Genomic DNA, 13,307 nt, shown 5'->3' on the forward strand with positions numbered 1-13,307 from the left:
CAAACGGTTTTCATCAAATACTTCAAAAAGGAGTCTGTGTTTCTGAGGATTAACCTATGAAAAAGAAGTACAGTGATAATTAACATATATACTGAATTCCAGCACTTGTCTTCAGCAAAATCTCTATGTTTATGCAGGAGGAAAGAAATACCTAAGGTCTCTATTAAACAGCAAATCTATACCTATTCTATGATGCAATGCATTTCTATTAGAACCAATAAGCCATAACTGTTACTCTCCCAAACTGTTTCTAAATCCATGCACATGCTTTTAAACATTCACAGAAAAAAGAAGGCAACGTCAAGACTGAAAATGTAACTTTTTTTTTGTGCCAGGGTCAACGAACATATTTCTAAGGCAAGCAGTTTGTCAGCCTTTTAGAACATTAATTGTAGAGTTATTTCTGAATTAGGAAGAGTTCTGAAGCAGGAAGAGTAGTGAGTAGTTTTTCCCAATGTGTCAGCATAATATCCAACAGGTAATAAGGCTATAAACAAAATCACTTACTCTAAATAAGAGTTCTTCATTCCATTTTGGGTTTAAGGACTATGTGTGGAGGAAGGAAAAAAAAAAAAGAAAGAAGAAAGCATTACTTATACTGACAATTCTGTACTAGTGTATGTCATTTTTGATGTATTACTTGTTTTATTCCATGTAACAATCCACTTAAGAAAAAACTATAAAAACTTTAACCTTGATATTGCTGGTAGAAATCAAAGGAGTCTTGTACTATTTAATGCAGTGCAGAATGGAGGCAACTTACGCAGGTATTCTCAGATTTCGGCTGTGCCATGGATGCAGAGAAAGTGCATTAGACACTTGAAAACTGAATTTAGGGTATGTCCCTTCAGTAATAATCACTGCCTTCGTCTCAGTTCAACACCCGCATTACTTACATGCAAACAACTCTTAACAAATGCCAAATCTCTAAGCAACGTAATCTACACAGACCAGGCACAGATGGACCAAATACAGCATAACTCACTCAACTGAACTCATCTTTGAACTGTGATTATTTTTAAAAATACTAGAAATAATTTAGCTACAAAGAGAGTTTACAGTAACAATTATGAACCTGGAAGGAAAAATGCATGAGTGATCTCATAACATAAATCACAGCCACTATCAGAGAACAACAATTTGGAAGAGTGCTTTCCCTCTCTTCATTTTTAGTTAAACTAAAGTTCTTCATTTTTAGTTAAACTAAGTCAGCAGTACTGACTTTTTCCTGCATGTACTCTAGAAAAACAAGTCGTGTCATGATTCAAGTGGATGGTGCAATTTGATGTTTAAACAGAACAAATTGTGTTTGTGTTTTTAACATAAAAAAAAGATAAAAGTTGTACAGCAAGATTCTTGTATCATTAAAGATCTCAGAAAATTCACAACAATCCAGTACTTCCATTAATGACATCATTTTGAATCAGTACTCACCTTATATTCCTTAGCTTTTCCTCTACCTTTCAGTAAAATTTTTGAAGAGAAAATACAGAGAAGCTGAGCAGACCATGGAACATTCCTTTCCACATGTCCATTCACTCAAAAGACATATGAATTCTCATATTTCCTACAGTTTTACTTTTTCCTCTGGAGTCTGATTTAAAAAAACCTCAACACAATACCACAAACCCCAAACAAACCCCACCACACCCACACAGATAAGATGACTGACCTTTCTAATAGTTTTTGTCTGAATACTGGTAAGGACTCCATTCACTGGATCATACAATGTCACTTTCACATACGGGTCACTGGGAGGGGAAAGCAAGCAAACAAGTAGTATGCTGGTCTATGCCCTTTTTGGTCACTGTTATTAGCAGCCAAATTTTAAAAGGCTTAAATCAATAGCAGTTATGTAACTAGTGGTTACAATTACTTTACGAATACATAGACATTTGTAATTACAATCATTTCCTACACAGTTTTAGAGATAAAGCTAATATAAACACTAGTAGTGATTATGACCATATTAGCTATGCCATTCTATGTATCAGTACGATTCCTCTGTCCTCTTTCACAGTTATTTCAGGAGAACAGATTTAATAAATTCTCTCATATTTCAACAAGCCATGCATGAAAAAAAATCAGTTGCGACTGAAAAATATTGAAGTATTCAGTATCTTAACACTTTAGAACACCTGGAATTTGAGGTACTTCCTTGAACATACAACAGTTTTACTATATGTTCTATCATTTTGACAGAGTTTGAGTTTAACCTGAATTTTTCTGTTAATGAAGATGTCCTAATATTGTTGCTTAAAATGTCCTACTGCCTTTTCCCTTTCTATGGTATTAAAACCCAATATATTATATGAATATCTACTTTTCATGAACAATCAAAGCACTCAATTGCTCAGAGTAGTAACAAAAGGTGACCAAGACTGTCTGCCATAGAGCAAAAGAGCATACGGTTTTCACATATTTAAGTTATAATGAGAAAAGCTGATCTATTTTTGCTTGGAGTAAAAAAAATTGCACATGAACAAAAAATTTAAGAGAGATTGTCTGGCTTTAGGGAAAATATGAATTTCACAACAGAAATTTTTCTGTTGCTAAACTGATGTCACACACAGCAATTTTGGTACTGTTAAAATAACAACATTCCTGCACATATGCCAAAGCAGCTGACAGCAAACTTGTACTAAACCCATCAATACTTTTCTAGACCCTCTGTACAAAGGCTAGAAGCAAAAGTGGCTTTAGCACAACACTTGCCAACTCTACAAGATCCTAAAAGCATTTCAATTACCAACTCACAAGTCTGACTATTCCTTTGCTAAATGTTAAGCCGCTGTTCCTCTGCACATAATTTGAGCTGAAACAGTCTTATAGCTACCAGTGTTTAGTACTGTGTTCATTCCAAGTCTTTCAAGCACAGATGAGAATTTTGACTATAACTAAACTCTAATTATTTTAGCTGTAGCCTACCTGAAGTAAAATACAGACATGGATCTATCCTCCACGGCAAGAGCTATTTTACCATACCGAGAATAAAACATTCCTATACTTTGTTTTGCCAATACATAAGATCTGTCCAAGAGACTCTTGGACAAGAAAGCAGATGTCTTCATGTTTATATAGGCTCTAATAATTTTTTAAAGTTACCAGTTGAAAGAGTTCTGATTTTTTTTTTTTCATAAGAGGCACAGAAGAATTTACCAAAAACTAAAACCTGTAGAAAGAAAATAAAGAAGCACCTGTCCCTTAATACATTAACAACATATTCTTACCTGGCTCCTAAGATATCCTTCTTGGCCAGGCCAATTCCAGCTATAACCTTCACTCTGACAATTCGTGTGTTCTCCTTAAAAACAAAGTAACATATTTTTCAGGTCTATTTTCAATTAATAAAGCTAAAAGAAATTATGGGCATAAATTTGAATTCACACTGAAGACTACAGACTAAACGATGCAGTTGCTCTGTCTAACAGAAATAGCTCTATCAGTAACACTCAGACAAATGTGCATGGACCACACAAGTTTTCACCTAATGGTATCTTGGCATTCATCAGAGGGAGGGAAATAGACTCTGACAATACTTATTTCCTGGGCAGAATGAAAAGGGTATCAAATTTTTCAAAATAGATAAATAAAGCAGTAAAAAACTCTGAAAAGAAATGCAAGAATAAAGAATTCTTGCATCTATTTTTAGTTAGCAGCACAGAGAAGTCACACTCAAAATACCGGGATTTCTGATGTGACCTGCCAGCAGGGTAGGAGTTTTCTAAGAAAGCAAAAAATATTTCAATTACACATTATACAAATTAGCTTCACAGGAGTGCCGTAAGTAATTGCACTTCTCCTGTTAACTAATACAGCTGCAGAGTCCTACATGGCTCATCTGATAAGGTACTGAACTGAAGAGGGAAAAAAAATCCCAACAGCTGTGAGCATATCAGAGGAGGAAGACAAATGAGCATTGCTTCTCCAGAAAGCAAAAAGTTTTCCAGATGAAGGGCTGTTTGTAGGAGATGGTAGGCCAGAGACACTTGTGAGGGAAACTGATCTAAATCAGTGGTGATTAAGGAGTTAAACAGATATGAGAGCAGTGGGTGAAGCAGTAGATGCTCTCCCTGTCGCCTTCCTGAATTCCACATACTATTGGAAGCACTTTCTAAAGGAGACTCTTAGGAAGCACTAAGAATGCTTTGTCATTGACCTCCTATGGGTCTTTGTGGTCTCTACAGGGCTAAACTCCCTATCCAATCCCAACTGGAATGGCTCTTAAAGCTAATGGAGAGAACTGCATGCTAATCCTGAGGCAGGAACTACCGGCTAAAAATGTAAAACTGAGAACAGACCACTAAATAAAAAACATAATAATAAAAACATAAGCAAGTTTCTCCCACCCTCTACAGTTAGAGGTGATTACCTGGGAACTGAGATGAACATCTACAATGTCCACTCACTGACAAAACAATCAATTGTCCAAGTCAATTCCTGCCAAGTTACAAGTCTATCTTCAGCCTTCACCTCAAAGAAAATTGTCTACTAGAAACTCTAAGAGTTCAGAAGAGGAAGACCAACAAACAACCCCTCCCAGCACTGACCACTAGTAAGTGGCCCAAACTTTCAAAATTCTTAGTCATGATCAGACTTTTAAGGTACATAACATTATCATGTGTTTTATGACAACAACAGAACTGAGCAGATTTAAGAAAACATAAGTAAAAAACTGGCATCAAATTAAGAAGAGCTATTTGTTAACGTTTTTATATATCATAAATATCCTAACATATCTACCTGTCTTACATTCTAAAGCAATGTCCAATTTATCTTCTGTGAATTACTTGCCTTCAGTGACATTCAACATCAGCGAGTTCCGGCAATGATTCAAACTGAAGAGTCCCCATGTGTGCATTTCCCCTCTCCCTGAGCACCACTGCATCCAGAGCACCTCAACCCCCTCCCGACAGGAGGATGGTCCTCAGTCACAGCCCATGGGACCCAACTGACAGAAATCAGCTCGTCAAACAACCCCACCTTTTCCTTCTCAGAAAAAGACCGAGAGCAGATGCTGATGTAGGACACAGAGCTCTAAAAGACAAATAGGTTTTCTTGTATCTGCATTTAGCTGCTTAGACCATGAGATTTGCTCCATTATTCAAGCATGAGAAAAGCAAAGACAATTAATTAGATGCTTTTGGGCACAGGCATCCCAGAATCAGGCTTAATAGTGCATCAATGTAGTCCACACAGGGGAGATCCCAAAAACAGGATCCAAGCTCCTGAGATTTTAAAGTTGGCTTAATCACATGGTTTGTTTACTTGTATCATAATAGAGATATGAAAGCTATTTCACAGAAAAACAAATTGCATTGCACATAGCCTCAGGAAACTAGAAGCCACAAACCCAGCGTTGGCATGCTGAAGGTTGATTTAAACATGCCTTGCTGAAAGAAAGGTTATTATTTATTTGGGGTCAGTGCCAAACTAGGACAGCTACAGCATTTTAGTTAGCCCAGCAGTACAACTAACCAAACTGCCATGAACGGATGAACTGCCCCTAGAAATACCTTTCTAGATTAACAGAAACAGTTTTTAAAAATTCCTGACTTGTTCAAAACAATCTTCCCCACAGATCTCCTTTTTCACTTTCACTTTTTCGACAAACCACTCTCACTGCCAAAAGCCACCACATCCCTTTTTGGTTTTTTTGAATTGATAGGTGACACTTAAGGGTCCACTCCTTCCTTTTCCAAGCTATAGAGATTAGAAACTTCAGGAAAAAACCCATGCTAACATGCAAGGGCAATACACAATCACAACAGATGAGGTTCCCCATTCTCTGGTCACACCGGTTTGCAAGGAACATCAGGGGAAATTCAGACGGCTCGATCCAAACACAGTCAGAAGCGCCTGACACTGGAAGGACCCATTATGCTGTGACCCCACACATCCTGAAGAGGCAGAGCCTGCCCACAGGATACCGGGCTGTGCCATGACCATACGACCTTTCCTCCCCACTCACTGATGACAGGCAGAATTGCTGAGGAACTGCTGCCATAGCTTGAAAAAGCTGCCACAAACACACTGATCACAGAAAGCGGTGGACAGCCAAAGAGCTCCAAGACCGCTTGAAGCTCATTTCATGCAGTCAAAAATTAGGCCATGCAAGCTCTGCATGGAGACAAAGCAACAGATACTTGATTCTGGCACCCACAGGGAATAGATTCAAAATCAAAATGTTATGGTTTGAAAGGCAATTTTGAACCTCATCCTCTTCATTCACCTTGATCAGGAGATCCTTATTCACCTCCTTCATAGCCACATACAAGAAATTGTGGATCAGTAGCTCCAGTAGATCCACAGGCAGCTGCAACAGGAGTGTTTTTGTGGTCCAAAAATTGCACAGGCTGCAGCCTGTACCTCTTTTACTCTTCCATATTGACTGTAGACACTCTCGAGCTTGCCTTGCTACTTTTTTACATCACTGCCGTGCTTCCAGTGGTTCCGCTGGCAGAGGAGGGGACAGGCACCTAGCCAGTAAACAGGAACACACCAGCTATGCCTAGCAGCACTGCAGTTTATCTAAGAGACTGCTCCCTCAGCCCAATTTATCTCAAGAGTCTCTTCCTGGATATAAACATCTACCCATGCTTCTGCTGTCCTGACATTAACTTGAACGGGTCAATCTGAATTTATTCTGTCTGTACAGATGAAGAAACTGAGCATTCTCTGCTGCTCTGCACACACAGGGAGTCTTACAGGTTTAGTGCCCTCAGACCCAGCTGCTCTGTAACACAGACATGCACACAACAGCCCATCAAAGGCAGCAGCTCTGGGCACAGACTTGTACAGGGACTGTTTGTACAGCTGGAACAAGGACATTCAGCTTCTTTTGACAACTTCTGACTGCCAGCCATTCCAGAGGCTGGAGGCAAAACAAAACAAAAAAAGAATACAATAATGTTACAACTGAACTGTTAAGCTGTTTCCTCTGAGAATGTAAGCAACCCAATATGAATCAGGTAAAAACAGCACATGGAAAAAGAAGAAATATTGTTAAACCTACTGGATCTGCCAGGGAGTGGCTGCACATAGGGTTTATATCAGTTAGTCTGCTCCCAACAAATTCAAGCTTCAATTGTTTTTAGGGGTCATATAGTATTTTAAAGCTATAGGGTAGGGGAGTAAGGCTACGACATATTACAGACTGAACTATCCAAAACTTCTTGGTCTGATTAAGTCAGACAAAACATCCTTTTCAGAGCTGAGTCAGCAAGATAGTTATCTTATTATCAACTTCCAGGTTTTATCATTATTCTATTGTTAATCATATTAGTATATTCTAAAACACATGTTCAAGATGCTAGTCAAAATCGCTGGGACTACTAAACCAAGCCATTTTCACAATCTCTAACAATTAATCTATTTACTAACAGATACTGTGCAACAAGGAATGAAATAGAAGGTTTTTGAGCTAGTATGTTGACAATCAATAACTTAAAGCTTTAAAGGCAATACTTTCCAGCTTGTGATTCTTAGAACTGATCATAAAACAGAAATCCTTTTTATGTATGCCATAAAAGAGTTTTAAAATGTGTTCTCATAGCAGCAAAGCTAGTGTCAAACTAATAAAGTGGCACTTGCAGAAGAAGACAGTTTCATTTCCACAATAGTCACTATGAAACTACCTGTGTTCAACAAACATATATAGAGATGAGATGTTCTTGAACTGTTCATTCAGGACAAGAAAACAGCACTTGGAAAGAAATTTCAACCTTATAAGGAGTTCAAAACTTGTTCACAACCTTGAGAATGGAATGGTCTTGCCTGGCTTACAGTTGTTTGCAGTCAATAATTAAAAAGGACAGGTATTAACAAACTGCTCATTCTCACCCCTATCCTTTCCAAATTCACATGGTAGGAAAATAACACTAAAGACAACTGGGAGAATGAGTCCTGCCTTAGTGATAGAAGTCCAAGAGAGAGCAGAAGACAGAAGAAAAATATAAGCAGGAAGAAAGGGTGAGAAAAAAGGCACAGATTGGGAAATGGTGACATGTTGATGACCATAGCCAAAGCCAGGATGGTTAATTTAATGTAAAACATAAAATGGTAGTATCTACTGGACCACTAGACAGCTTTTTTTGAGGAAGCCAATATAAAAATGACTGAATAGTCTAACAGAGAACACTTGGTAGTAAACAATTCCTCTAGGCAATAACATCCTGTTATTCTTTTGTTCCAGTTAGATAGGTCAAGAATCAACAACGACTAAAGCCAAGAAAAGAGCACCAAGGCTTGTTACAACAATAAAACAGTACAGCAGCATCAACTTTAAAGATTCTGGCAATATCAGGAACTATATATTAAGGCTTTTTAAAGAGTCATACCATGTCTGCATAAAGTTCTCATTTGAAAGAAAGCATTTCCCACAAAATGGGGAGCCTTAGGTGGAGAAAAGTACTTCCTGCAATAATCAGACCTTGCAAGTGAGGCAGCCATACATGTTAGGTGATCGCAAGTCTTTTTTAGCATCATCACTTCATTTCACCAGGAGATGGAAAATGGGAAGGAGACTTTGCCATTTGACCACTGCTTCACAACCCAGAGAACACTGTCCCCTCTACAGTGGTCAACAGAGCTGAACCATTTTTCTTTGAAGAAATTATTTCAAAGCAAGCAAAGTTTTAGATTCAGAAAGATTCCTATTATAGAACTACATTAATTGATCTTTTAAACATAATCAAAGTCATTAACTTCCTCCTGCCAGTTACATATCAGTCTTACTAACTCACTAGAAGAGCTTAATTGTACCATGTGAGCATTTTGTGCACACAAAATACAAAAGTCTCATCCATCAAGAAATGCTACAGATTGTATTTAACAGCTGCATTTGACTACAAATTAAGGAAAAGATTCAAGACAACAAAAGTCCACTGATGAAGTTACCAATTTGTCAACAGAATTAAAAAAAAACCCAAAACCACCAAACCACCAAACAATTTTTCACTATGTGCAACCCAGTATCCTTAACAGTCCCACTCAGTGTTTATTAGTTCAGTGCAAAAGAAAGGCTTTAAAAAAACAACACAAAACAAACAGAGGTACATAAAATAGCTTCTGGAAACCACCAGATCTACACAAATTACACTGCTGTTCAAAAAACCCAAGTAACACCAAACAAAATCAGGAAACCTCTCAAGACTACAAGCCCATAAGCATCACTATTTCTACAAGTGTCTCAACTAATCCAGATACATGGGATTCTAGGACATGCCTTGCAATGGTAAAGTCCTTCACAGCCTAGAAAAAATTGAGATTCTTTCTGAAGCACAGAGACATGAACATCTATATTTTCTGTTTGAGTGCCTGTATAAGAACAGAGTAAGACAGAGCACACATCTCATACAGAGGCACTGGGGAGACCATTGGCTTTGAACAGGAACTGAAGCACTGGGCTGCCTCAAGTTCAGGCACAAAGGAGTCAAACAACATTACTGGTTTTGTCAGAAGCAAGCCAAAGGACGATTAGCCCATGCCAGTCTCTGAAGTCATGTCTGAAACATTTCTTATCACTATCACTCCAAAAGACATCAATATCAGAAGGGTTGTGGGGTAAGGTGTGCAGAAGTAGAGAGGACAAACCACGTATCCCAGACATTCAGTTTCACCAACTACAAGCTAAATAACCATTTAACAACCTACTCCAGCAGTAGGTCCCAAAGGAATATAACAATATATCTAAAGGTTTTCAGAATGAAATACCATATGCCTATGAGAAATCTTAGGCGACCTGCAGTAAACAAGAACACTTGTTCTACACAGGACAGCTCTCAAGTGACTGAGAAAGGTGAAATGGCACATGCATGCAAGTAGGAAGTGTATTTTTGCCTGTGAGAATTTCCTATTTCTAGTTTCATCCCTGAAACCAACCAAACATAATAGATACAAAAGACCTAAAAATCTATCTAACTTAGAATGTTATTTAGGCAACATAAAAACAGCTAAATGAAATAAGAAGTCTTTAATTCAGGCTGGGAGTGTAAGAACTCTGACACACAGACATTTTAAAATTAAAGTGGCTATGAAAAACATGTATATAGACAAGCAGTGTCATTTTATCAAATGCCATTCCAAAGCCCTACAGTGCAAGCAGGTATTATAATAGAAAGCAGAAACAGATACCAGACAAGTCTCTAGCAATTGTATTTTTAACACAGCAAACCACTGAAAAAAATGTTATTCCTTCTGCAACCAAAGAAATAACAGTGCATTAGCTAAGATATCAACAATTCTTCCTTCAGTCTTTGAAAGAAAGAACGACAAACAAAGGCAACAGTAGTTGCGTCAGTCTGCTCCTATGGGTCTGAACCAACACCTGCCCCTACATCCAAAGGAAGATGTATCCTGACCACGGCAAGAGAAGGCAGGGCTCCCACACCATGGCTCAGGCCAAAGTCTGCAGTGGGGAATGCTCCCCACTGAAGGCTCCAAGAGCCTGTGGCAAAGAGCGTTCTGAGAGGAGTCTAACCGGCTGGGAAGAGGGAAGAACATTTTATGGCATTCCCTTCCCCTTCAAAAAAAGTTACTAGGAGGACAAAATACAACATGTTCTTCTTATTTCCATATCATTTGAGACCTACTTTTCTACCGCTAAGACCCTGCTCTGAATATAGAACTATTGTTTTTTCTCCATTGACTTTACTAGTGCTCATTATTTCAATACTCAAGTAAGCCGTAAGTCCTGTGGGTGACAGGATACTTTTACAGAAGGAAAACGAAACCAGAGAAATTAAGGACAACTGCATCTGCTAGATTCAGGCACTCCAACTCAGATACCTACATACAGCATATACAAGAACCCACTGTATACACAATAACCTCAATTACACATTTTTTATCCCAGCTTCTTTTTGTGTCAGTAACATCATATTAGCAATCCTTTATTGAGTCCAAGTGATTAATACACAATTAACAAAGAAATCTGTCATAAATGCCTAACCTGAGCCGTGGTGCTAGAATCCACACTCTAATACTGCATTTAGCTGCCTCAACAATTACACCAACTTCTCCTCACCTGCCTTCCTTATTAACAATTTATTTATAACTATTATATTTACCATATGATTATATCCAAAAGCTACAACAAGAGATTGTGCAGATCCATCTTGCACAAGAGGCCACAGAGCAGTCCTGGGGAAGCAGCAGTGTGCAGACAAACTACGACAAGACTGCAAAACAACGTGGGGGGATGACAGAAAAGTCCTCGATGACACTTTCAATACGACCTGGGTTTCTGACCATGCTTTTCATCTGCATATACAATCTTCCCGACTTAAACTCTGTGAAGACAGTAAAAGGCCAAGGAAGGAGAACTCTGTTTTCCATTCTAGTATCCTAGGCAAAAGCAGCTAGCAGAGCAGTTTTCCTGTAACCCTAAGATCATTTGTTTTGTCACTTGTGCACGCAGAGTCTCACATGAAAACTATTAAGATAGCTGAGCAAGTTCTTCACATGCGAATCAGTATGTACTCACTGAATATTAAAGTCTCTAAGCATAAACAAACTGCATTTTTCACATATGTCACTTCAAAAAGTTTGGCTAAGCTTTTGAATTACAGAAAAAGTTGGACTGAATAGATTTTTTACATGCTTTCTCCTCCTTCCCCCAGCTGTTCCAAAGGAACATATTTATGCTCAAAAGTATAGAGGGAAGATTGGAATTGCTCAATTTTAAGCAGATTTCAAAATATTTTCCCTGTAGCAACGGAGGCTACAAAGCAGCTAAACTGAACAAAGCTTAACAAAGTTAAAATAGAGAGCCTAAGGCATGGAATCTTTTAGTCCAACTTCATAGCCTCAGAAAGTTACTAGCAACTGAAAACAGGATCTTGCAATAGGAAGTGTTATGCAACCCTTGCAGTATGCAGTGCTAATCTTCTATTAGAAATCCTATGTGATTCAAATACTAAGATGAAGGAAAAAAGTCATTTAAGAGCTTTTTAGTTACTTCTCCAAAAGTAAAGCACAACTTGAGAAAGAGAGTCATGCTAACAGACAATGAATAGCATTTTAGAGCTTTAACAAACTGAATTCCTATTATGGATGCAACAAGTATGCACTGACACAGAGATCATCGCTGCCTGAACACAAAAAAGAGCTGGTTAAAGACAATCTTGGTAAAATATCCTGTTGGCCCAAAGACAACATTACTGACATTTCACACAGGTCACCAAACAGCTTTCAGAGAGATACTGCTTTTAGTCTTCCTCTATCTGCAATTTAAAAAAACCCTGACTTTCCTTCTTCTTGATAAAGTTAACTACTCCGTAATATTCTGCCCCATGCACAAGCCTCGGTTACAATGCAAAAGACACCCCACCTGTCTACCACTTACACCCAGTAATAGGTACACCAGGTCTAAGCCACCTTCCAAAGATCCACGTGCTCTGGAACTACGACCTCAGGACAGAGGCCACAGCAGGAGTCACTTTCAGTCATCCACGGGTTTATTACAAAAAACACTGAATCGCAGACAGGATTTCACACTCCCGCTAATGGCAAGGCTGGGATGAGCCCCATCGCTCAGGCACCGCACTACCTTTTGTACCGCTCTAATCCACGCACCGCTTCTGTCACACCGCCAGTGACAAAGCCCGGAACAAAGACGCGATTCTTCGGTACCGGGGAGAGAGCGGGGGGAGAGAAGCAATCCCGCTTCACTCCGTCACGAGGAAGTTGGGAACGCACGCGGATCCCTCCGTCCATAGAGGAGGCTCCACAGCTTCCAACGGGAGGAGACAGGAACGCCGGTGCTAGACGGCACGGCAGCCGCCACCTTACGGCGGGCCGGGGCACAGAGGAGCCGGCACTGGGGCGCCAGTCCCGCCACGACCCCCCTCATCACCTCACCCCGCTCCCCCACCCCGCGCCACACCGCAGCGGGTCCGCAGGGAACACCCTCCCTAAGGGGGTTCAGTCTCGCGGAGAAGCCGCCGCCCAGCCTCCGCAAAGAGGGCAGCGGGAGGCGCGGGGCCTCGCTCACCTCCTCGCCCGGCAGCCCGAGCACCTCCACAGGAGACGCCGCCATGGCCGCGCGGCGCGCGCCCCCCGCTGCCGTGTTTACCGCCGCCCCGCCCCGGGCCCCGCCCCGCGCCCGCCCCAGGCTCCGCCCCGCTCCCATCCACCTCGTCTGATTGGTGCGGCGGGCTTCGACCCCGCCCACCCGGGTGTCGGCGGCGCCTTTCGATTGGCTGTTGCTCCACGCCCCGCCTGGAGACACGCGCCGCGCGGGCAGCCTGAGGGGGCGCGCGGCCGCCGCTCTCAGCCCCACCGCCCCTCCGCCCTCCCCTTCTCGG

At 40.4% G+C, this 13,307-nt stretch overlaps 1 protein-coding gene across 7 annotated transcripts in view; it reads right to left on the minus strand.

Moving 5' to 3' along the window:
- The window catches only part of NEDD4 (NEDD4 E3 ubiquitin protein ligase), a 51,305-nt gene extending 38,235 nt beyond the window's left edge, over positions 1–13,070 (minus strand). For 2 of the 7 annotated variants that reach the window (XM_042039158.1, XM_042039157.1), the window contains exons 1-5: positions 12,577–12,724; positions 3,231–3,304; positions 1,673–1,751; positions 508–546; positions 1–54 (exon numbers count right to left, since the gene is read on the minus strand). In XM_042039158.1, the coding sequence (XP_041895092.1) occupies positions 1–54; positions 508–546; positions 1,673–1,751; positions 3,231–3,304; positions 12,577–12,717 (387 nt within the window). In that variant the 5' untranslated portion in view covers positions 12,718–12,724. Of the gene's footprint in view, positions 55–507; positions 547–1,672; positions 1,752–3,230; positions 3,305–12,550; positions 12,725–12,994 lie in introns of those variants that run through there. The other 5 variants (XM_042039159.1, XM_042039161.1, XM_042039164.1 and 2 more) reach the window with 5 other exon arrangements.
- Between the last annotated feature and the right edge of the window lie 237 nt (positions 13,071–13,307).

This window comes from Corvus kubaryi, unplaced genomic scaffold, assembly GCF_017639235.1.
Source record: "Corvus kubaryi isolate FWS band 111438036 unplaced genomic scaffold, C.kubaryi_AGA036_p1.0 37394, whole genome shotgun sequence".
NCBI classification, from domain to species: Eukaryota; Metazoa; Chordata; class Aves; order Passeriformes; family Corvidae; genus Corvus; species Corvus kubaryi.